General features: G+C 50.8%; 1 protein-coding gene and 1 long non-coding RNA gene across 2 annotated transcripts; one reads left to right on the top strand and one right to left on the bottom strand.

Moving 5' to 3' along the window:
* Nucleotides 1-2,859: 2,859 nt before the first annotated feature.
* LOC117243969 lies at nucleotides 2,860-14,069 on the bottom strand. The gene is made up of 3 exons (XR_004496185.1): nucleotides 13,895-14,069; nucleotides 13,309-13,398; nucleotides 2,860-7,746 (listed from the first exon to the last, which is right to left on the bottom strand). It is a non-coding gene; the product is annotated as an uncharacterized LOC117243969 (long non-coding RNA).
* A 165-nt stretch (nucleotides 14,070-14,234) lies between these two features.
* Nucleotides 14,235-24,588, top strand: GDF6 (growth differentiation factor 6; the record flags this gene model as incomplete). Its single annotated transcript, XM_015652832.2, has 2 exons — nucleotides 14,235-14,639; nucleotides 24,257-24,588. Coding segments are annotated over exons 1-2 (669 nt in total), but the record flags the coding sequence as incomplete, so codon positions are not given.

Below are 24,588 nucleotides of genomic sequence, written 5' to 3'. Positions count from 1 at the left end.
AACTGTTCCTACATTTTCACCTGGTTCCTGAAGATTTATATACTAATTCTCTGCAAAGCGTTACAATGGGGGAAAAAATTCTCTAACTGGGTCCACAAGCCCTATTTCATAAGTGAGTTATCTCAGCCTTGCTGGGTCAGATCTTACTGAGAGGACGATACATCCAGGGCTGTCATGTAAATCATTTCCTTTTGAATACTTATGTCTAATCAACTTCAGACCTTGTTTTGGACACATTGTATGTTTCATAAGCTGAAGAACTCTCTCTGATGAAATCCTTGCCTCCTGACCCCAAAATACATCTGAACAAAATTGTCCCATCAGGAGTTCAGATAATTGCTTGGCCTTTCCTGTCAGTCATAAACCAGACAGATGCAACTTTTTTGGACACTTCCCCACACTTGACTGCACTTTTCAAACATATTCCAAACAGCGTAAGAGAATAGGAATGGTTGCTTTTATAAATGTGTGGTAGTTCATATGCTTAAGCAAAGAAAACAGACACTCTCTTTGCTGGTGCCATATGTATTATTGTGTGATAAAAATTTACCAGCATGTAGTTCTGCAATTATTGTTCTTACAGCTCCATTGGTCTTAAATCTTCTTTATTACTGTGGACTTTTTTCTTTCACTGGGAATCCCAGGCTCCCTTTTCTTGCACCAAAGCTTACCAAGTAGTCCAGGCACAATTTGAAGAGTCCATCTTTCTCCCACCCAAAGAGATTGTGTTTAGGAGTGTTTTTTCTGTTCCCACACACCAAGCCCCTCTGGACCTGCAGCCGTGCAGTTCTGTGGATGCAGTGGAGATGGCCAGTGCTGACCCAGCAGGACACAGGCACTGACAGAGGTTCACACAGCCCACCTGGCCACGGCAGCATCCACCTCACAGGGCTGCAGCTCACAACAGGGACAGCCCAAAGCCCTGGCTGAGGGCTGAGCTGGGACACTGCCCAAGCACTGCTGGGGTCAGCAGGGAAGGCACAGCATGGACTCTGAAAAAGCAGGTGAAAAGTTTTCTGTTGACTTCTGAGGGGACCACAATTTTCTTCTCCTCGTTGTCCTGGTGTACACAGGAGAGCTTGGAGAGGTGAGGAAAAAATTGCCGGAGGAAACCTGGAACGTATCTGCTGGTGAATGGCAAGTCACCCCATGCACTTGGATGGAGCTAAATCCTGAACAATGAGAAGTATTACAAATATTCAGACATCACAGACAAGGGTTTACAGAGATCACAGTCTTGAGTTGAAAGCCCGGGAATTCCTCAAGGAGAAGGTGTGGTCTGGGGCAGTGCATATGAGCCAAGAACTTTCCAAGTGCCTCTGCAGCTCTCAAAATCTGATGAGAAAATTAAGTTCATGGGCAAAACACATTGTGAAAATGGAAAGCAGGCTGCTACACTCATCAGTAAGTTGAAAGAACAGAATGTATGTGAATGTTAGAAAAGAAAAATCATTAAAAGTTCATTCTACACCAAGAAGAAAGCTTTCCAAGGAGCAGACAACAAGGACTTGGAGGGCTCAGGTGCCATGGAAGAACCTAATTTCTGCACCTGAGTCCTGGCTGCACAAGCAGAGCTGCAGAACCATATGCATCATCTCACAGACCGTTTGGAAGCTAAGCATCTGTATGTGGTTCCCGCAGACAGACAGGCTCTGTTAGACATTACTGTGCCTGTTTGTGTTGCCAGCCTCTTGGAGGTTTGACAAAAAGTCATTGCTATCTAGCAGAGGTGACAAAACTGCATGTGACTCCTTCTCCCAATGTTGTGGTCTAGCGCTTTACACCTGCAGCAAAGAGAAACCTAGAAACAAAACTGGTGTTTCTGACACTGCTGAGTGACACATGGGGCAGGGTTTGGCTCCAGGACAGCCTCATATATGTGCCCAGGTCTGTATGAGTTACAGAACCGCTCCTGAAGCTGATGCTGGCTTTATCATTTTGCAGGGTACCTTTGTGAGCCTGTAGTCTCGGGCTGAGCTTACACAGGGTTTACAAAGCTGTCCTGTGAGGACATGGAAAAAAAGCATGAATCTTTGGAAAAATTGTATTTTCTGCAGGAACACCTGCAGCAAGGGCCACAGGAGTCCCCTGGGTAGCTGCTGCACACTTCAGGTTGCCAGAACCCATGGACTAGCACATACTGAGCTGCTTCTCTCCAAACTGTTCACCCTTTCCAGACTTAAGCTAAGTGTAGGAAAATAACTTTCAATTTTTCATATCTCTGCATTTCTCCTCTTCACTATTGTGAGAAAAGCCCTTATCTCATAATCCTGCTGTGCTGTGTGATTTAGGTTGGATGCCCACTGTTTTAGCTTCTACCTTGCTTCTCAGCTCAGATGTTCTCTGTAGCTGATCCATGTCTGTGCTGTCGTTCCTGCTGGATCCTCGCAGCGTGCCAGGCAAGTGCCATATGGGAAAATCCGTCTGTGGGCTCCTGCTTCGAATGAGCACGTGGAACAAACGAACACAAAAAGGAGGGCAGAAATTTTTGGCACTCCAGCAGAACAATCCCATGGGCAGCGCCGCCGCAGGGAATGGAGACAAAATTAAGGGAACCGTCCTCGAAAGGGCCAGTGTGACTGTCACAGCGGCGCTCAGGGACACTCAGAGCGGGGAATCCCAAGCGGAGCAGAGTCCGGACCGGGAGAGCCCACCGGAGCGGGTGGGGGAGGGGCTCCCCGGGACCGGCCGCGCTCTCGCTCCGGCCGCCAGGTGGCGCTGTCGGCCCGGGCACGGCCCGGCCGCGGTACCGGGAACGGGAGCGGTACCAGGAGAGGGAACGGGAGAGGGAACGGTACCGGGAGAGGGAACGGGAACGGGAACGGTACCTGGAGAGAGAACGGAGCGGTACCGGGAGCGGTACCGGGAGCGGTACCGGGAGAGGGGAGGGAGCGGAGCGGCACCGGGGCCACATCGTGGCGGCACCGGAGCGGGGATGCTGTCCCGGGAACTGCGGGGAAGGGACCACCCTTGCTCTCCTCCGGCCGCTTTCCCGGGCGGGGGTCGGACACGCCGGGCTCTCCGGGCCGTCTGTAGCTGGAGGTGCGAGGAGGAGCTCAGGAAACGGGAGCTGAGTCCTTACGCCGTGTGTTCCCCGCAAAGCCCCTGCCCTCCTCAGATGTCGGCCGCAAGGGGGAAAAGTCTGCTCGGAGCACAAGTGCCAGTCCCGCAGAGCGCATTTCGTGTCACCCAGTGGTGACACCCATCAGGTGCCAGCACGATGCCGACTGTCACTCAAACATCTCCCTCCAAGGCTGTTCATTCACAGACTGCCCGGGTTTTCACGTGGATGCTGCTAGTTCATTTGGAGTGATACATGAAGATGACTCAGTGATCCTCCCGAGGACCCCCTGAGCAGCAATTTGTCTTGGAAAAAAAAGCCTTATCCCCACACAGTGCCTTGTACCAGCCTATGAAATACATCACGTAGTGCAAGCACGGTGGTATGGTTGCACTTTTAACTGGCTCTCCATAGAAAAGCATATTTCTTGTCTCTTTGCTCTGATCATTTAACCTGTGCTGGTGGCTCTGAGTTCACATCTCTGCTCAAAGCACATGCAGCAGCTTCGTTTGGTGAGGGTTTACTTCAGTTAGAGACATTTGGGACTGAAGCAAGCCCACCACTCAGAAGTCCTTCACAGTCCAGACACGGTCCCCCAAATTTGGAGACCAGGTCCGCGTCCCAGGTCTTTGCAGTCACCAAGCCCAGGCAGCATTTCATTGCCCACCAGTTTTCTCCACAGTTCACTGGTATGGGCACTGCCAGGCGATGTACCCTGCTCCCTTCCCAGGCACCTCATCAAAGGGCAGCCCCAGCCATTTCCAAACACCAGCTGCTAGTGTTTATTTTGGCCCTTCTACAGGTGTTTCCAAATTATTTTGTGGAAGAACATGGAAAGCATAATTTAGGGCAACCCACTGCAGGAGCTGGGAGACTGAAGGTGAAAACTCCCCAGATGATATCTGCTCTTTGTGCAGCCTCACTGCTCCATCCTGCCTTGCTCTGACCCTCAGTACAAATGTGTAGTGCTGAGTCCCTCAGGAGAGGCAAAGCTCATCCACAGCCCTCAAAACAAGGGCTTAGGAGTTTATGCAGAATGCAACCTCTGCTCTGGAAAACCTGTGACTTTGGAGACAAGTGGGATTTGGGGAGGCTGAAAATGCAACAAGAGAAGCAATTTTCTTCGGATGTGTGGATGCTGTTGTAGGCTTCATGAGCCATCAGTAAATGAAAAGTGAAGTTATTTTAGTAAACAAAAATGCACATGTAATCATTGAAAGGTGAAGTCAGAAGTTTGGAGTCAGTTTGCATTTTAACAGACACAGAAATAACAATGAACTGAGGAAACATGCTTGTTTATAAGGCTGCCTAAGCAAAGCCATACAAGTCAGACAGAGAGCCATCAAACTCAGTTATGTTGAATAATATACAATTACTCCCTGGACAAATAAGCCAATCCTCACTGGAGCTATCAAGGAATACCATTCCATAAATTATATACAATTCTGAACTTGTTTTTTAAACATATGCTTTTTCTGGGGGTGGGAAATCCGTTACATTCTTTTCGGTAACGTCCTCTGTTTCTATAGGTCTGATAAAATCTGTGAGATGTTTCTTCAGCTACCTCAAGGCAAGTGCTGACACTACCAGGAAGCAAGCAGTGCTAAAGAAAGAAACCTATATAAGTGAAAGCCTGGGCTGAGACTCCATGTGATGAAATGGAAGATGCCCAGACAAACATTAAAGTGTTTCTGCTGACTTACCGTGGAACTTTGTCCTTTTGTTGAAGAACTACTGTGGGATTTCAGGCACAGTTGAGTCTTGATGAATTGTGAGGTAAAATTTGATTTTGATTAATTATTTGTTAAGTTCTGAAAATTGCATACACTCAGGGGAAGTCTCCCTATAACGTGCCTGTAACATTCCTTGTCGTGCTGCTGTTGGGGATATTGAACACCTCCAGCTGTGGAATCTCTGCCCCGGGAAAAGGACGATGTCAACTAAGCACAGGCAGTGCTGAGATTTATAGAGAAGTAAAGACAGCTTCTGATATTAAGCAAAGAAAGCTGAGCTGGATAAAAAGCTTGCTTGAATAAAATGAAGCTTTTCTTTTTCTTTTTTTTTCCTCTTCCTCTTCTTCTTTCTTAAGCTTAACAAAAAAAAGAAAAATAGAAAATCCCCACTGATTGCATCCAGCTGTTAAAATTTTATGATGCTGAGATTCCCAGTTGTCATGACCACTTCATGTAGTTTAATATGCAGTCGTATTCTTTTCAGTTTCATTTTCTTCCCCAACTCTAGTTAATAAAACACCTTTCAGACAGCCTGTTCTTAGCAGTTATAGAGTGCCTGGTCTTCTTTTATAAAGAGGAGAACTGTGTGCGGCTATACCTTGGCACATGAGAAAGTTAAACTGCAACCATAATTCCCATTACTGTCAGTGAGAGCAATGCTGATGAAAAGGCGCTGCAGGCTGAACAGCAGCAGGTTTCTTCTGATGACCATAGACCAGCCCTGCAATAAAAAGGTCAGTTCTCTGCCCCAGCCAACTCCCCTTGCTGCGGATGGCTTTGGGTACATGCCCAAAGTGAGCAAATCTCTCCAAACTTCAGACATTCAGAGGCAAACCAGCACCTCCCAAACTATTGCACATCTTATTCTGTTTGATCCACAGCAAGCACGAAGATTGTTATCTACACTCTTTGCACAGTTTCATCTTGCCTTTTATAAAGGACTATTTTTGCTGCTTGATTGGCACAGGTAAAATACCCAGGATAAAGGCCATGCTCAGAATTCTACTTGTAAATGCACTAATATTCTGCCATCACTCCCAGGTTCCTCCTGACTCACTGGTGTCTGCTCACACCAGTAGCCAGGCACAAATAGGAGGTGTGGAAGTGATTCCCCATGCCAGGGCATCAAGGGGGAAGAAGAATACTCCAACAAACTATTCTGCTTTAGAGCTCTTTGTTTGGCACAGCACATTGGCATTGCTCTGGCTTGCTGCCACTGCTCCTGTATATTGAAAAAAACCCACCATACATTAGGAAAGAATAAATGTACACATCAGCAGCTCAAGGCTCAGACCAGCTGATTTAATTAATCCCAGAACAAGCATTTTAAATAAGGAAATTTGGAATTATTATTAAGCTGCAAAGGAAACAAAATATGCTACAGGCAATAGGGTTTTGCTGTGTTCTAACTGGTGAATTTTCTTTTTGAGCCTTGGTATCCTTTTGTGTAAAGCTTTTGCCTTTGTGGTGTTGAAAATGGTTTGAGGAATCTATTTAATGATGCAATTTTATGTAATAGATAACCACATTACTGCATTAAAAATAAAGCAGTCAGAGGAACTGAAAATGAACTTGTTGACTTCCTAAGAGGTAGCACTGATAAATACTTTGGTCAACCAATACATTTTATGGCCAATGTTAAAGGAAATACTATCTTCTGACATGCTTAGCTTAAAGAAGCTTTATTCTTCCTGTGCCAGTATTTATAGTCATAGTTTAATAGGAAGCCTCTAATGATAACATCTTGCAGCTTCTTTAATCATCTTTTACTGAACAAAATGCCTGAGTTAATTCAGGACCTATAAAGGATGGGCACCCTATGGCTGGTATAGGATATGGATATGGTATAGAATATAGGATATGGTATATGGATAGGAGCATGGAGGCTCCTGGTGGCTGCTGGCAGGATTGGGACTGTGTTGTAGCAGTGCCCCTTGGAGAAATACTTCAGCTGTCTCCCAGGGGCAAGTAATCAGCTTCTATTTGCTGTGCCTGGATCTCTTGTGACAGGGATAAGTGACTTCTCACAATTGCATAGATTTTAAAATGGAAAAAAAAAAAAAAAGAAATGTAAAGGGAAAAGAACACTTGAAGCATGTGGGTATGATTTCTGAGATGGAGTAGAATTCACATCAAGTCCCTTTATTTACTGGGGAAGATCTAGCTGATAGCTAATGTTTTGACATAAAAACACTTGTTTTGACATAAAAACACTATCACCCCTCCCCTCTATGCCTTTCACTCCCTCCTCAGTAAACCAAACAGAAAGGAAAGGGAAAATAGTGGAATTACCATGACATGTGTCATCATCAGTTCAGCCTGTGCCTCTCCTTCCCCTGCCACCATCCTCAGGTACACCTTCTCTGGACAAGGGAATATCCCCAGCCTGAGGAGTGCTACAGCCCATATCCTTCCAATATCAAAGCATTGCCAAGGATTAAAATGAATTTTATACTTGCCAGGAGTTTGTTCTGTTTGCCAGAGGCTATTCCATTGGCACCTCCCTGGTTTGGATCTGTATGCAGTGACCCTCCTGGGTTGCACCTGAGGGGTTTCTCTAGGGCAAATGGCTCCAGGTTGTGGTCTGGGAAGGCAGTAAGCAACACCAAGTGGGCTCGGCACTGGTGGATTGCTTTGAACTACTGTAAGGAAAAATTAAACTTTCCCTACCAAGAAAAGAATTCAATAACAGGGGCATGGTGGGAAGCAAATCATGTCCTGGAGAGTTTGTAGCTGAAACAAGGAATGAGACAGAAACAACAGCAAGGAGAGAGACGGTGGCACTCCTGAGGTGGCATGAGTAGGGATGAGATTGGTACCCACATCTTTGAGGTGTCAGATAAGTGCTCATTTTCTCCCCAGAACTGGTAACAGTGGCAACCAAGACATCTTGAAGTCATCTCAGGGTCTGTGAGGAAACCCAGCTGCCATGCTCCAAGTGCCCACGCAGTGCTGAAGTGACAAAAGGGAAGTGAAGGAAAAAGAGATGGGTGAGAAAGGAATCATAAAATAAAAGGATGCAAATAAATTTCTTTGTGCTGTTAGGCCAGACTGCAGTGATGCAACACTTGGTACAGACTCCCTCATCTTCTTTTGAAAGGAATTTTCTCTATGTCCCTATCCCTCTCCAGTCAGAATGTGTGGTTGTCATCATTCATAACAGCAAGCATCATTTAATAGCACCAGCCTGAGTGAAGCCAAAGATGGAAGTCTGAGCTGAGGTATTCACCCCCCAAAAACCCCAAATGCACAGTTAAATCTAGCTTATCAGAACTGTAAGTATTCTTACATAGAAGGAAAAAGTGAAAAAAAAATCTGAAAATTATTTCACCTTCTTTTCTAAAATGTAAAGTTATTCTGCATATATGAGCTCCCACACCTCCTGAAACAAAGAACAGCCCTAGACATAAGGCCACTCATCATTAAGGACAAAAAATAGTGTTATTCAGCCTACAAATTGAGGGCTGAATCCTGCTGGATCTGAGTTCCTTTTATGTCCTATAAAATTAAGAATTGCGGATATCAAAGAAAAAATGTTGAGTATCCTCCAGGGCTGGTTCATAGCCTTGCAGAAAGTCAGACTAAAAAGAAAACAACAAATTAAAATCCCACAAAATTCCTCAGAACAAAGAAACTGCATCGAAGCAACAGCTTTCACTTTTATCCCCTCAAGAGCTGAAATAAGCAGGCACTGAGGTGGTAAGCAGTTCTCATCCTGCCACCAGCAGCAGGATATACATTCTTTAGTAATGACAGAAATTGTCTGATTTAGCAGAATAGCTGAAAAAATTAGAAATGACGGTGTGAGTGGGGGTTTGGTTTATATAGCTGGAGTGCCAAGACAGAAATACAGATTATGACAGGTTAATGGAGACTGTGACATTCCATATACATGTAAATAAACACTGAATTTGAGAACCTCTGTTTTCCCCAAGCACTAGTAAATAAAAGTATAACAGAGACTTCGTGTAAAGTAACCATATGCTTATAATTATACAAACATTGTGGATCCCCAGTGTGAAATTTCACATCTTTATTGCTTCTATTTGAATGTTTACAAAGTTAGCAGTAATTTTTCGAAATCAAATCTATCATAAACAGGAAAAACTATTTCCTACATAGTTTCAATTTTCTACACCAGAGCAAATGAAAGCAGAACCACTGTTGCAAACTTCTCCCCTTCCTCCTGATCTACACGCTGCAATTTGTTTTCCTGATGTCAGGATGTGTTTTGATGCACCAAGAATGCAGGAGTGGATTCACTCTTCACATCCATACAGTAAGTTTTTAACTGTGAGTGAGAAACAATGTGGTTCTAATCTGAGACAGTGACAAAAATGCAGAGAGCTTGCAGAGAAGCAAAGTTGCCACTGGTTTGTGGCAAAATAAAACACTGCAAAAAGCAACAGTGATGCGTAGGGTTAGCCCTGCTCCTTCTCCCGACTTTTCTTGTGAAAAGACTAACTGCCAAAAGCAGGAGCAAAAGGAAAATAAATGGGAAAGCCTGTCCCTGTGCTGTGGGGCTGCACAAGCCTCCACTGAGCTGGATCACGGGGGACTCATATGGAAGAGCTCTGTGGGCTGTGGGGAGAGGTGCAGATCCTTGTGGGATGCTTGGAAAGTGAAACAGAACTTTCCTTAGAGGACCACAATGCAGGAGGTACTTCAGACTCTCCTAAAGCAACCCTATTTATTTGGGTATGCTCCTTTGTCTTCTCTTAATTCATACACCATAGTTTTGGAAATTAAAAATCTTGATCTGTTTAGACTTTTGAGGTTTATGTTGACAGTTTGGAGATGGGGCATGCTGAAATAAATATGTTTAGGAAAAAAGGATGGCTTTCTGAGTTAAGGAAAAAATAAATTTTGGCTAATGCTATGGTCCAGAATGCAGGCAGCAGAGAAGGAGCTTGGTGCTTCATCTCAGAAGATACTCTCAGACAAAAGCAGAGCAGTCCGGGCAGGAGGGAGGCAGGGAGAGGAGCTGGCCCATTACCCATAAGGAAGGATCCTTTGGGGGAAGGGGAAACCACTCCTGGGCCAAAACATAGCTGCTGAAAAATAAATATTCCTACCAGTGTGAAACACTGAAAACCAACATTTTCAGGAGCACTGCAGAAAAAAATTAGAGGTGCTAAAAATGCTGACACTAAAAGGATAAGAATTTAATGCCTCAGAACCAGGGCCTTGGAGAAAAAAAGAAATAAATCCCATTTTTCAAAGCCACGGCTCGTGGAGACTGGTGTTTTGCTGAAAACCAGCACATATGGACCAGACAGGCATTTTGGAAAATGTACTAACTGCTGTGCTAGTAGGAGTCCCTGCCCCCTGATTATGTCGTGCAACCACAGCTTTTTTGGAGCCTATTGTGCTAAAGTGGGGAAAAGCCCATAGTTTGAGGGGGTGCATTTTCTAGTCATCCTAATAAAGAATTATTTTGGTTCACAGAAATAAAAATCCTACAATAGATTGTTCATGTTAAGACAAGCATCAACCTAGATTCAAAAAGAAGAAAGCACTAAGGAGGAATATCTACAAACTGATCAACTCTGTACTCAAATCCCTTAGGCACCACAGTAAGTTTTACAAATGATCACAAACCAGAGGTGAAACGAGTGATGCTTACATCTTGGCTTGACAACTTTGCAGGGATGAATTTTAACCTCTGACATTCCTCCTCAATATGACTGCTTGTGTTATGATTATAGAAATTTCCATTAACCTTCTAGATGAAAGAAATCACATTTGATTTGGACTTCTTTCTGACTTTCAAATTTTCCTCCATTCATTTATACTTTTCCCCAGAATAGCAAATTCACAGAAAGAAAAAATGTGAAAGATGTGAAAAGCATATGCACTAGTGCAAGGAAATGAATAAAACTAGTTTTAAAACTGCATTTTTGCAGTCTCCAAATTGCTTTAGTTCTGAGAAACATCCTTGAAATTAAAAAAATTGTTACAAAATATGTATAATGCAATTATAAACTGAAATCTGGCCAACTTTTATTGTTGAGAAAACCGGAAAGGAAACAAGTTTTTAAAACACTATTCTTCTTTTCTGGTGGCTGCTATTATTTTACTCTTTTTATTGTTGCTGCCATTATTTCACTCTTTGCCATGCACTGAAGCAGGGATCCCAAGTGTCTCACAGGCACTGATTCATTCTCATGCTGCCCCACCAAGTGCCCACTCCTGCCTGCAGTTCCCAGGTCCAGCTCCACAGAGTTTTCTCTGGGACAATCAAAACCAAAACTTGCTAAGATGGGTCAATGTATTCAGCTTTGCTAGTTATGGCCAGATCCCTCTCAGTGACCTGACTGTGTTGCTCCATGAGGTGCCACAAGTGTTATATCCCCACAGTTCCTTACTCTGTCATTCCCTTAAGTGATTGTCTTGGCAATTATCTGTATTGAACAATGGCATTGTCTTCCAAATTGGCACAGGACAACCCCGAGCAACCTAAAACTTTGAGAAACAGGCTGGAAAGCAGCACAGACTATTTATTTATGGCTGTTACTGCTACCTGTGTGCACTCTCGCCTGCTAAGCAACAGTCTTGGGGTGCAACAGGGGGGCACCTGCCTACACCCTGCCTGAAAGGTCACAAGAGCCAGAGGAAAGGCCCTGTAGCTGCAGAGGCTTCAAGTCAGGCCCCTGATAAAGACGTGACAGTGCAAAGCAGCCATCCAAGTCAATTTTAGAGAATGCTAAAGCAGCAGGTAGAAATTAAATCAGGCTGATGGAAGTTGCTCTTGAGACCTTGCGGCTTTGCATTAGTATGAAACCACCTCCCCTTGGGAAAGGAGGAGGCCAAGGGAGGAAAAAGCTGAGAACAAAGAGGGAAGAAGAGAGACAGATCAAGAGACAAAGGCAGGAAGGGAACAGACACTCTGTGAGCACCAGAGGGGACCCTGGAAACCAGCGGAGTGAGAGTGGGAAAGGGCAGCCGTGCAGCAGCAGCATTTGGGACCACAAGGAGGGGATGTGGGAAGTGGGAACAATATCAGAAAAGAAAAACAGGACAATGAAATACAGCAGGAAAGAAAAGAAAGAGCCTGGGGGGGTTAGGGTTGGGCAGAAGTTGACGGAGAAGAAACTGGAACTGGGCAGCTGATTGGAGATAGCCGGCAGGAGCATGGAATAAGTGAATAGGACACAAAAGGGGCAGAAGGAAACAAAAAAGTGATGATAAGGCTCCGGAAGGAACTGGGTCATGGCAAGAATAAAACAGCCAAAAATGCTAAGTACAGAGCAGAAAGAATGAGAGTGGCAAAGGGGAGCAGAAGCAACAAAAGTGAGGCATCAGAAAAAAGAAGCCAAAGGGACAGGAGGAGGGGGGACTCTCCCAGTGCAGAAAGGAGCTGATGAAAAGGGTGGGTAGTGGTCAGGAGGGTGTCTGTGAAGCCAGAGGATAGACAGGAGAAGTGAAAGCACAATAAATAAAAGGGGGTGAAGAAATGGGACGGAATGAAGTGGGAATTGGTTTTGCAGAACACTTGCCTCATTTCTGCACTGTCACTGATACTTTTTGCAGCCCTGTCTCTTCACAGTTCATCTGCCAGCACCTCGCAGTACATCTATCCTGCTAAAAAGAAGCCAAGGCAATGACGGGCCCCACTCTCTAATCCCAGCTGTATGATGTGTCCCACATCCACATGGGCACATCCAAATGGCCATCCTGGGACAGCCCCTGGCACAAGCCATAACTTCTAACAGGCCTGGGTATTGGCTGGGAAAGTGCTAGTTGGCATGGACCAAAACCACACCAGGGAGCACTCTAAGCCATGTACAGAGGGCTGCAGGATAGTGTGAGCTCCTGTCTTGGAATTATCTTTTTTTCTAGTAGAGATGCAGCCTGGTTCACTTGGAACTTGAGCCCATCCCTTGCTTTGAATGTTCCCCTTGTGTTCCTCATAGTCTCTAGCATCTCTCCGTGGGAGATGGGGAACACAGTGGGACTAAGCACCCTACAGGCAAACTGAGATGTGCCAGGCTAGAAGCCTGCATCATATGACTTGTCAGAGTCTGCCTCATCTCACTGGTCCTGTGCTGTGCTGGGAGTGGTGCCAAAAGCCCAGGCAGGAGCTACTCTCTCTTGGTGGAAAATTAGAACAGGGAAGAAAAAGACAAGTCCCCGAGTCTAGTGTATGACTGCATGAAGAATGGCAGCTGATGGAGGAGCATGTTCAGAGATCTCAGATCCCATGTGGGATGGATTCCCTTTATTTACTGTGGACCTGGATTTCACAGCTAAACAGACATGACCTCTTACTGGAATGAAAGGAAAATCCACCAGTGGCAGAGCTGGGGCAGATAGGAGATGTAGGAAGAAGTGGACAATGGGACAGCAAAGGAGGAACGCTCAGCACAGGGCAGAGAAAAGCCACATGGAGAAGTGGAAGAGGGTGGTTTGTGGCTGCCTGCAGCAGAAGGTCCATGGTTCAGGCAGGAGGACGAGAAGGTGAAGGAGAAGCAAGTAGTGATCAGGACAGGTAGAATAATGCAAGCATATTACCATACTTTGTCCATGGCTGTGAACCCTAGACAGGTGGTCGGGTGAAACCACTGGAGAACTGACACCAGTTCTATGCTGAAGGATGCACCTCTGAAAAGCCAAATGAAAAGGGGTGGGTGAATTTCTTAATCCTTGTACTTCTGCTCCACTGCTGTCTCTTGCATGACCAGGACAAGGCAAATGGGCACCCTGCTTTGAGGCATCTTTCCTGCCTGCCCCAGGATACCGTGATTATCTTGACAGTGCTGCCTGCCCAGTAGTGCCCAGTGGTGCCTTCTGCCAGGCCCCAGCCTGGCGCTGTGCTAGGTCCCCTCTTGATGCCTGATTTGCAGATTTTGAGATGAGGAGAATAGTCTCTGGCTCATCCTGTGCTTTCCCTTCCTTCTCTAACGGGTGCCAGGGTGTGCCTCAAGGCTGCTAGCTAGATGGGCCCTGGCACATCCGAAGGTGACACCCTCACTTGCCACCAAATTCTCCTTCTTGTAAGAACCCTGCTTTGTGCCAAGTTTTCGGGCACATAGCCACGGGAATACAGAGACTCTCAAGTAAAATCATTAGCATTGCACGAGTCTGCCCACACTCAAACCTGGAGAACCTGTGAGGCGCCTGAACAGACGACAGCACCGGTGGCCTGACGAGAAGCGGTACCCGAGAGGTGGCAGCAAGACGCGAGGCATCTCCCACGGGCCCTCGTGTCCGCTTCCCGCGTGGAGTAAAGAGCGAGGAGGGAGCGCAGGGACCCCCAAGCGCCGGACGGCGGGGTGTCCCGCCCCATGGCGGACCGCCCCGCGGGGGCGGGCTGGGTGCCCCCACGGGGCGGTGCGCGGCGGGGCGGTACCCACGGGGCGGGGCGGGCGGCTGCGGGCCGAGCCCGCCCGGGTGCAGTCGCCGCTCCGCGCCACGCCGCCGCGCAGTCCCCGCGCCGCTCCGTGGGCCGCCGGAGCCGCACGTCGGGCCGCCCTCCTCTTCCTCCCCACCGCCGCCGCCTCTCGCTATGAATGCACGCCGGGCCCTGCTCTCCGCCGCCTTGCTCGCCAGCCTCCTCTGGGATTTACCTTGCTGCCTCCCGGCTTCCCTCCCTGCCTCCTCGGAGTTCGCCGCCTCTTCCAAAGGTGGTCGCAGCCGCAGAGCGCCGCGGTCCCCACGGGAGAGCCGCCCGCGGCAAGGGGGACACGCCATGGACCGAGCGCTCCCACGGGCGGAACCCCACGAGTACATGCTGTCTCTGTTCAGGACTTACTCTATCGCGGAGAAACTGGGCATCAACGCCAGCTTTTTTCAGTCGTCCAAATCCGCCAATACCATCACTAGTTTTGTAGACAGGGGACGAGGTAAGTTCTGCCCCCCTACGCCCCTCACGGTCCCCCCGGGGCTGCGGGTGCCCCTTCCCGCTGCGCTCCGCGGTACGAGGCTGCCGTCCTGCGGAGCCTGGTGCTGGGGAGGTGGGGAGCGCGCTGCAGTGGTCACCGGTGCTGTTCCCCACCCCGGTATTGCAGAAAGCGCAAATCTCTCCGTAAACTGGGAGTCGCGTTGTTTTATTTTAAAGCAAACGGCCTCGCGGCACTGAACCCGGGCCGAGGCAGCCCTAAGTGCTGCGTGCGAGAAACACGAGTGTTCCTCCCCGAATCGTCATGGGGTGGTGGAAAACACGCCCCAGCTTTGCAGGCGGAATTCGGGTATAAATTCAACCTTGCAAAAAAAATTAAATTAAATATCGCTCTTCTGATTTCTTTCCACCCGCCTGAGAAAGGGTGGCTCTTACAGACGCGGCTGCACGGCAGAAAGAAAGTTTAAACTGACCGAGGGTAAACATCGTCTGCCTGAGGCTGCTCTCGCTTCGGGTCGCGTTATCGGGGTTACCTGGAAGAGCCCCGGCCCCGTCCGAGCGGGCTGGGACCCTCCGGCTCCGCTTGCGGGGGCGCAGCGTGCAGCCCAGGTACCTCCCGGTACCAGGACTCAGTGAGGGGTGGCCGGACTTGACGTCTGCTCCGGGGTCGCATCCTTTGGACTGTATGCGGGGTTAGTCCTCACTCACCCCCGGGCCGGGATTGGCAGCGGGGCCCGCTACCCCGGGCCGCAGAGCTTCCCGGGCAGCATCGGTGCCGCGGGGCTCCCGGGCCCCCTCCGTGACCTGCAGCCCCGGCCAGGGCCCTCCTGTGCTTTTCTCTCATCGTGGTATCGCTCGTCACCGGATCCGCGGGTGCACATTTCTCGTAGACCCAGAGTAAATTTTCTCTTCCATAAAAACGCCTCCCTGCCCCTTTTATCCCACCCAGCCCCCCTTTTTTCGTTATCCTGGTTGTAAGCCATTAAGAACAGACTAATTAACAGGTTCTTAATGAAGGTCGCGCTTTCGTTCCTCCCCCTCTCCCACATCTGAGGACCCTCCCCTCCGTCCGCGCCTCCTCGGGCACTGGTGTACCTGCCGGGGGCTGGCAGCGCCGGCAGCCGGGGCAGCTCGCCGCCCTCCCGCCCTGTCCCAGCCGTTTTAGGGCAAAACACAGCGCCGGGAGCTATAGAAGCCGGTAGCCCCAAACCAAATCGAACCGAACCCAAACCGACCCCCTTCACGGTCTCCCCGAGCAGGAAGCCTCTCCCCGCCCACGGCACCCAAGGCTCAGCCCCTTGCCCCATCGGTACCCCTGGCTCGGGGTTTTTTTTCCCTGGGAGGGAGCTCGGCGGGGCTCTTCGCCTCCCTCCTCGGTGCCCGGCGCGCCTCTCTGGGCTGGGGAGGATGCGTGGAAGCGCCCACAGAATGTGCCCCTCGCTGTCGGAAGCCCGCAGATGTTTTCGAGGGGAAAGGGGACAAGGGTTTTTTCTCTCCGCCTTCGCCTTATGGGGGTTGTTTTCTTCGTCGCTATTAAAAGCGGGGTGGGGAGAAGAGGACTCGCTTTCTAGAAACACGGTTTTGAAAATTCAGCCGTCAGAAAGGAGCTGGACCGCTCCCCCTGACGGAGAGGAAACGGGGTGCTAATTCTGCGAGCCACAGGAAATGGAGCGCTCGATATCATCTTATTCTTGATAAGCAGAAGAAAGACAGTTAATTTGACAAATTTAGCTCATCTCGCTGCATGTGAGATTCTACTCCGGGGGAAGTGATTTGCTAACGGGAGTCCTGGTTTGATTAAGGAAAAGCCTCACTTTTCCCCATTGATTTTGATTTGATGTGTCACAGGCTGTGACCTTCTGCTGGACCTTCTGAGGGTTGCTTAGCATCGAGCCACTGATTGGAGTATTTCAACTCACTGATCTAATTGAGTGTTCATGTCATAACATATCAAATATTGTCTAGTCTCCCATAATGAAGTGGACCAGCCGATGGCACATCACCAAAAAACTTCAAGAGAGCTTCCGTTCCTCTGAAGTGGTAGCTATTTTACTGCCCACCTCCCCGTGGGCTCCTAGCCCAGTTAATTGGCGAGCTGGAGTTGTGCTGATGATGAACAGTCTTTGCTCAGGGAAAGCGGGGAAGGAGGGGGGGGCGGTTTTCTGTCAATTCATTTGCAGACAATATAGCCGCCCAAATTGACCCAATTAGATGGGCTGCTCTTTACCTAAGCGGCAGCTCCGAGGGGGATATGACGGTGGCCGTCCCACCTGCCGCACGCCATCCTGCATGGCAGCATTTCGGGGGAACAGCAACCCGCAGGGGAGCGCGAAGCAACTTTTAGTTCTGCAGTGAAATACCTTTCCTGTTGTGTGTCCGTGGGAGCGTCCGGCGGGGCTGCTCGGCGCCCGGCTCGGACCGGCCGCAGCTCCCGGCTGCAGCAGTCCCAAGCCTGCCGGTCCCACCGCCCTCCGAAGCTGCGGGAGAGAGCGCTTCTGTGCAGACACCGACAGCCGCTTCCCTTTGCTTCTCTTCGTCCATTCCCGCTTGAAGCTAATAAGATCGTTTTCAGGATAGCTCGAGAGGGAGTGAAGCCACGCTACTGCTTAATACATATATAATTTTTCCCCCGTTGTAGAAAAAGAGAGGAGAAAGGGGGAAAGGGCTTGCGATTTCCCCTTCTCCACCCCCTCCCGCCCCCCACTCGCTCCCCCTTGTTACGGTCGCAAGATCAGACAGGACCTAGCTGAATGCAGGAAAATTACTGTTGGCACATGAAGTAACTCATTAAAACGCAGATGGTGCTCTCACTGGCCTCAGGACCCCCAGCATTGGAGCTCCACAGCAAGGCAGGACAATTAGGAGCTGCAAGGACTCCACCAGGCAGGGAAAAAAAAAAAAAGAAAAAAAAAAAAAAAAGAGAGCGGGAGGGAGAAGGGAGTTATAAACAAGCAATCCCACAGCTAGCAAGAAACGCGGCATGACTGGGAGCAAATCGAAAAGAAAAAAGAAATAGCCGGAGTGCGAGGGAGCACGGTTTTCGGAAGGATCTCCGTAGGAAGGGATTGCCACGAGAGCCGGCTGCTGCGAGTGCCCCTCGCCTCACCCTTTTGTGTCTGCAGAGCTGCCCGCAGCACCGGCACCACGGCACGGCTCCCGCATACGAAATGCTGCGGTCCGCGCCTCAGGGACGGGGAAATCGAAATAGGTCGAAATCGTCTCCTTTTTCCCTCCCCGTTTTCTTCGTGCAGTTTCGCGTTCCAGTTGGGAGGCAGCTGATTCGGATGGGCAAGGATCCGAACATCGTTGTTTTACTCTTGCCATGAGGGTCGTGAGGGTGGTGATTAGAGGGCTAGGACGAAAGGGGGATCCCGTGTGCAGAAACGGAAAATGGCCCGGCTGTGCATGTGGCAGAAGAAAGAGTGTAAATCCCACTTGAAGTTCATCTAGTACAATATATTTATGCAAAAACACCGGGTTTCTGGGTGGACCGAAAGCTGCAATGTAGTGTAATCTGTGCAGCGCCTTTGCCCAAGCAGTGTTGTCGTTGGCAGAAGGAAAATGAAATGTAAACAGGGAAGTATTTTAATGGGAAAGGAGGGAATTCACAACTGTTAATTATTTGGTGACCTTGTATTCGATTTGTTTGAGCCCCTTATAAAAACACTAATGCAGACCAGACGGCCGGAGAGCGGCAGCGAGCTGCGCTCCTCATCCCCGCCGTGCACCCGGGAAAGGAGCGAGCGGCCCGGCCCGGCCCGGCGGGGGCTCCGCGGAGCCGGGGGCGGGCGGGGGCTCCGCGCTGCCTGTGCCGGGAGGTGTTTCGGGGTTTGCTGTCTCACCCCCGCACCGCGGGAGCTGCGGGAGCGCAGTGTCCGCTCGGCAGCTGCGGCCGCACCTCTCTCCTCTTCCCAGTGAAAATGGGGGCTGGCGGCGGGGGGGTTCTTTTTCAGTTTATCTTTCGTTTGTTTGTTGTCCCTGGAGAAGGCGCGGGCGCTCAGAGCCGCGGGACGGGAGGGCGGTCTGGGGAAGCGGCGCCGGGAGCTCCGTACATCAGGCAGCTCTGCGCTGCTGCGGAGCAGCTCTGCTAACAGGACGAGTAATTAACGCCTATCAAACCATTCCGGAGACTCATTTCGGACCTTTTCCTGATTTTTTTTTTTTTTGTTGTTTGTTTTTTTGTTTTCTGCTTGTTTGGTTTTTTTGGTGCATGTGTTTTTTTGGTGGTGGTGGTTTTGTGTGTGTTTTTTGTATTTTTTTTGTAGGGGTTTTTTTGTTGTTGTTGCGTTTTTTTGTTTGTTTGGGTGGGGGTTTTTTTTGTTGGTTTTTTTTTTTTTTAAATCTAGAAACCCTCCTGCGGGGCTTGCTAAGAGGCTACATTTGATTTTTTTTTCTTTTGGGGGGCGGGGGGGGGAGACACGAGGGGGACGGAGGTCCAAGCTCTCCGCCTCGGAGCGATGGAGTTTCCGCTGCCCGCGGGGAGATGCTGTGCCGCAGCTGGGCTGGCCACAACCGGCAGCCGAATGGCCCGCGGGGAGAAAATCTGGCGCAGGCCGGGGCCACTCGGTGCTGGGCACGGCAGCCGGGTGCCTCACCCTCCACATTTACCTCCTCCCTTCATAGAAGGAAAAAAATCCGAAACGGTCGATCGGAGAAAACCTTCCTTTCCTTGCGATTTCAGGGCAGGCTAAAACTGAGGGTAGGAGTCCTTTCGTGCCTGAAGTCTGATTTATGAGCTAAAGGGGATGTTTTAATCTTTGCTAGTTATAGCCAGATCTGCATGCTCTGTTGCAGTATCCTAACGCTTCCACATTTATCGCTTAGAAATACATTAGCTTCATTTCTTAGCTCCAAGCGCTGGGAATATTCAGGCCGATTTTCTCAACACGAATAACTTCGGAGGAATTACTTCTTCTCCGTCGAAGTACTTAGGGTAGCATAACCACCGCAAATGGGGAAAGATACTGGGTTAAGTTCTGTTACAGCAGGTAGAAACACCACAGGGAAGCTCCTGTCAGCCTCGGCGCATCTCCTGGGACGATGCCGACAGCCGAGGGCCCGGAGCCTTGCGGGACGTCCCGCGGATGTTGCGGCGATCCCTCTCGGGGAGTCACTCGTGGGAAGCGGGGAGGTGGCGGCGGGTAGGGAATGGGGCAAGGGCAGGCAGCCTTCCCGGAGCAGGTACGGTACAGCGGTGATCAAAGGTACATCACAACCAGGTGCCTCCCCGCTCCGAGGAGGAAAAGAGGAAAAAAATTAAAAGGAAACATCCCTCCAATAACTAGTTAGTGTTTTTGGCAGGATTGGGAATTCGTCCGAGGAAGGTGTGGTCTTTCTCGGTTACTCGATAGCGAAGCGAACGATACATTTAAATCTAATCACTCGGTGTAATAAAAAACCGCGGCGAGGCAGGCGCTGGGAGATGTGGAATTGAAACCCGGAGAAATACCACACATGGAGAGTCAGCCCCTTGTTTCCACAGCTTGGGCAATGCTCCGAAAGAAATACCTGTCAGCCTTGCGACTCTGCAGACGACGTGTGGGCAGACCTTCGCAATTAGGGACAATATATGTTTTAATTTCCAGATTATTGTTGTGCGAGTGTCTGCAAAGTGTCTTTAAACTGAAAATGTGCTTTTGGTTTGCAAGTTTAAATACGGCTTGAAAGAGAATTTGGGAATGGGAAAATTCTTCTTGAATGTGGTTTGGGTATAATTTGCAGTGATGTAAAGTTAAGATCTGAGCCCTGATGAATTGGCTGGAAGCCCAGTACCTGATCTGCCATGAAAAGGGAAACTTTGTGTAGCCTTCTTTAACCCCCGTCTCTCCTCAAAGCCCAGACTGCGGCTATAAAGCAACCCGGGAAACGGGAGAGGCTTCACTCAGGGAATTCAGGGAAACGTCCCAAGCCAGTCATTCATAGAGCTTCGGAGATGCTGGAAGCGCAGCCACCGCACCGCGGAGGGAAGCGTGGGGGAAGGCGGGCGGGGGCCCGGCTCAGCCCCCAGGCCCGGCCCTGCCCGGGAGCACCGGGCTCGCAGCGCCTCGCGAGGGACAGAACGGAGGAGGGCTGTTGTCTCCCATCCGCCACTGACACATCCATAAACTTCTGATAGACCTACTCCCTCCTTCTGTCCCTCCTTCCCGCTCCTAATATTTTATTTTAGTCCGAAAAAAAGAATAAACTACGGAGAGTCGAAATAGAACTAATGCTAACTGCGGAACTAACATTCATCTACATTAACGCTACAATTAAAAACACACCTCCCCGGTGCATTTTCTGCAATGTGGCTTTGCCCAGCCCAGCTGGGATGACTTTGCTTGGATGACCAAGTATTTCGGTAACGGGAATATCAGTAAGGACAGCTTCATCTGGCCTGAGAAAAAGGCAGATCTCGAGCTGGTTGCTACAAGCCCCGGGTTTCACCCCAGTCGCTCCTTGGGTTTAAGGGAAAACTAAAGAGGACAAGCCGCTATGCGTTGTGCACTGCTCACAGGGAGAAAGAGGGACAATCAGGGTGTCTCCACGCCGACTCTGCTGCTGCTCTTTGTGTGCTGGGAAGGCAGCAGCTTCCCTGGAACAAAGAGTCCCCAATTTAGACCCGTCTCTCCCCATTTTGTAGAGGTTCCAGAGGTCGCGCTTTCCCTCCCCGCCCTCCGCTGCTTTTCCCACCTTCTCGACTGCGCTGGGAGTGAGCCAGTACTGGTTGAGGATTATGTATTCATCTGGAATTATTAGGTTACAAGAGTGAATAAATAGCGTTTATCTGATCGGATTCAAAGCTGCTTATTTGAAACAACCGGCAGCCCTGCCCCTTTCCCTGCCCTCCCGAGAGAGGCACGGGAGCCGGCAGCTGCGTGAGCCAGTGGGACTTTTCCAGCACGGTTTCGGTGCTGCTGAAACCCGTCGCAGAGATCCGCTTGACCGGGGGCACATTTCTCTGCAAATCGGCCGTGTTCCCAGCGTGCCATGCCACCGAGCAACCCGGAGCAGCCGTGCAACGCCCCAAGCCCTCGCCAAACAGGAGTCTCAAAAGATGCTGCTCGGGGAGCATCCCTGAGCAAGCCTTCTGGCACCCACAGTGCTGGTTTTCCCCCGCACCGCTGGGTGACAAGGCTCTGCAGATCCTGTGAAGCCCATTTTCAGCAGCGGGGACATGCGGGGAATTCAGCCTCTCGCTGTTTCCCTCCCGTCTAAGCTGCATGCCTGGATGTTACCCCCAAATGGGATTATTTCCTGCGCCGCGACAGGCCACCTGCGTGACTGTTCCTCGGGAAGAGGAGAGGCGCTGTCACCTTCGTGTCCCCTCATCCCTCGGGAAAGGGCTGCCCTTTCCCTGAATTCTAAGACTGCCGGGCAGTGCTGCCTTGCTCCTGCACCCCGGCAGAGATATGGGGGACCCCAGGACCGTGGCGCTGGCCGAGAACAGGACAAGGAGGAGTGTGTGTGGAGGTTGTCTGCTCCGGAGGGACAGCGACCTGGAGGCAGCACTCTCCTCACCCCCACCCCATGGCGACTGGGAGTATCAAAGAGAACGAGCATCTCTCTCTGAAACTAAGCGTGACGCACGTCTCTCCATCCCCTATGCAACGAGAGCGATTAAAAGCGAATCCGTGCCCAGGCCCGGCTCTGCCCACATCCCGAAGCTGGGGATAGCGGCAGGGGAAGATGCTGGTCTAATTTCCTCGACGGTCGCTGGAGCCCTTGAACGGAGGTCTGAGGCATCTCGGTAGGACCAGGAGATCCGTCTGCGCGCTGTTGGATGCCCGAGTATCTGACAGATGCTGGATGCAGAACAAAACCACAAGACGAGAGGAATAGGAGAAGGAGGACCTGCGTTTTCTTACCTGAGGGATGCTCAACCCCTTTTGTCTGAAGCTCCCAGGACCCCCTTGAAGGAGGAGGCAATGACACCAGAGATCTCCTAAGTTTTTGGACCCTCCTCCCGCAACCACGTGCACCTCAGCCCCTGGCCCCCACGACCAGAGCCTGTGAAGGGCAGAACTATCCCCAAGCGCTCCCAAAACCCACAGGAGACTCATGGACCGAATCCTGGACTGTTCTTACAGTGCTGATGAAACTGTCCAGCACTCTAGGCAGCTCCCGATGGGTTTCACTTTTATTTTCACAGCTCGATAAAGCAGCTGTTGTCGTCACCTGGACTGTGACGACATTTTTCGGACTCTGCTCGTGTTTTTTCAGTCTCCTCACGCACACCCCGAGAAGGATGCACGACCAGGCTGCCTCTAGCCCTTCGCTGGGAAGGAGCAGCCCTACCGCGAGGAAACAGACAAGCCTCAAGTGGGGGGCGGAGGCAGGGATGAGAAAGGCCTGGGTTCAAATTCTCTGTGATGTCTGAAGGGCCTGACCGATTCCGCATCGCTCCCGACGGCGTGCAGCCCCGGGGTGGCGGGGAGGCTCCGGCTCGGGAACTCCCTCTCCTTGCTGACTCCTTGTGCCACGCCGGGCGAGGCGGGGATCACGGCCGTGCTCCTGCCGCCGGGCTCCGGGGGCAGGGCAGGTGTGCGGGGGGCTCCGGGGGCAGGGCAGGTGTGCAGGGACCGCGGCCGTGCCGTGCTCCGCAGCTTGGGATGCCGCGTGGGTGCGCGGTGCGGGCGGGCGGCGGGGCCTCCCAGGGCGGGTCCCTGCGGGGCGAGGGGGACGCGCTCGGCAGGCAGCCAGGCTCCGCCGTAGGATCCCGTGGCCTGGCTGCGGGGCAGGTCTTTTTCCCAGCAATTCCCGCTGTCCCCGCTGCACTCCACGCTCCATCTCCCCGCTGACGTCTAGGGGAACACGCAGCGACGCAGGGCGACTGTCGAGTGTGCTAATCCGCACTGATTAACTGCACGTTAATCCGCATTGATTTTTACATCGCCGTAGCTCGTCTGAAGGTTTTGGTTTGCATAAATCATCCCCTTGTCTCTCCCGCCCCGCAGGAGGTTCCCAGAGACCTGTCAGGTAGAGGCGAGGTTATGAAACATACTGATTAGGAATCGCAATGACCTTTGATATCGGTAAATAACGGGCGGGTGTGTATTTCTTTAGTCTCTGCTTCTATCCCTGGGGCGAGCTGATTTTGGAAAAGCGGCGAGGAGCTGCTGAACAGAGGCTCCAGTGACACTTTTACTATAGAAATCTATACAAGCTTTACTAGCTTCTGGGGAAACGCAGGGCCTTTGGGAATTTTTGTATTTGCTGGGTTGTAAACATTTTATTGGAAAGCAGCTCAGGGGAATCTGGTTTGCTCTCTGTGCTGCACTTTGTACACCGATGTGTCAAAAAAGAAGTCCAGGTTTTCCTCAGAGGAGGACAGATACGTCTATATGGGGCTGATAGGCAGAGGATGTGCGTGGAGCAAGGCCTGCCTCTAAGTGCTGAGAACTGTCTCCGGCCTGGTGCGGGTTCTTCCATAGTTCCTTTCCTTTCCATATTCTTCCCTTATCCTTCTTTCTCCTCTCCCTACCCTCCCCTGGCCCCGGTCCGGCTGGGGGTGGGGGGTAAGGCAGGCAGGAGCGGCCCCGGCCGGGCGAGCCGGCCGTGCTTCCCTCCCTTTCCCGCCTCAGAGACCTCTCGGCAGATCCCCCCGAGCGCCAACTGACTGTAATTATTTTTATCTCGCAGACGATCTCTCGCCCGCTCCCTTGAGGCGGCAGCAGTATGTGTTTGATGTGTCGACCCTCTCGGAGACGGAGGAGCTCGTGGGGGCCGAGCTGCGGCTGTTCCGCCGGCTTCCCCGCGGCCGCCCGCCGCCCGCCGCCCCTCCGCACGTTCAGCTCTCCGCGTGCCTCTCGCCGCGGCCGCTGGACTCCCGCACCCTGGACCCGCGAGCGGCCCCGTCCGCCGGCTGGGAGGTGTTCGACGTGCGCCAGGGCCTGCGGGAGCAGCGGCCCTGGAAGCGGCTGTGTCTGGAGCTGCGGGCCTCGGCGGACCGCGGGTCGCGGCGCTGGCTCGAC

This window comes from Parus major, chromosome 2, assembly GCF_001522545.3.
Source record: "Parus major isolate Abel chromosome 2, Parus_major1.1, whole genome shotgun sequence".
In the NCBI taxonomy this organism is placed as follows: domain Eukaryota; kingdom Metazoa; phylum Chordata; class Aves; order Passeriformes; family Paridae; genus Parus; species Parus major.
The sequence above is the reverse complement of the archived record's forward strand: the minus strand, read 5'-3'. Positions and strand labels throughout refer to the sequence as shown.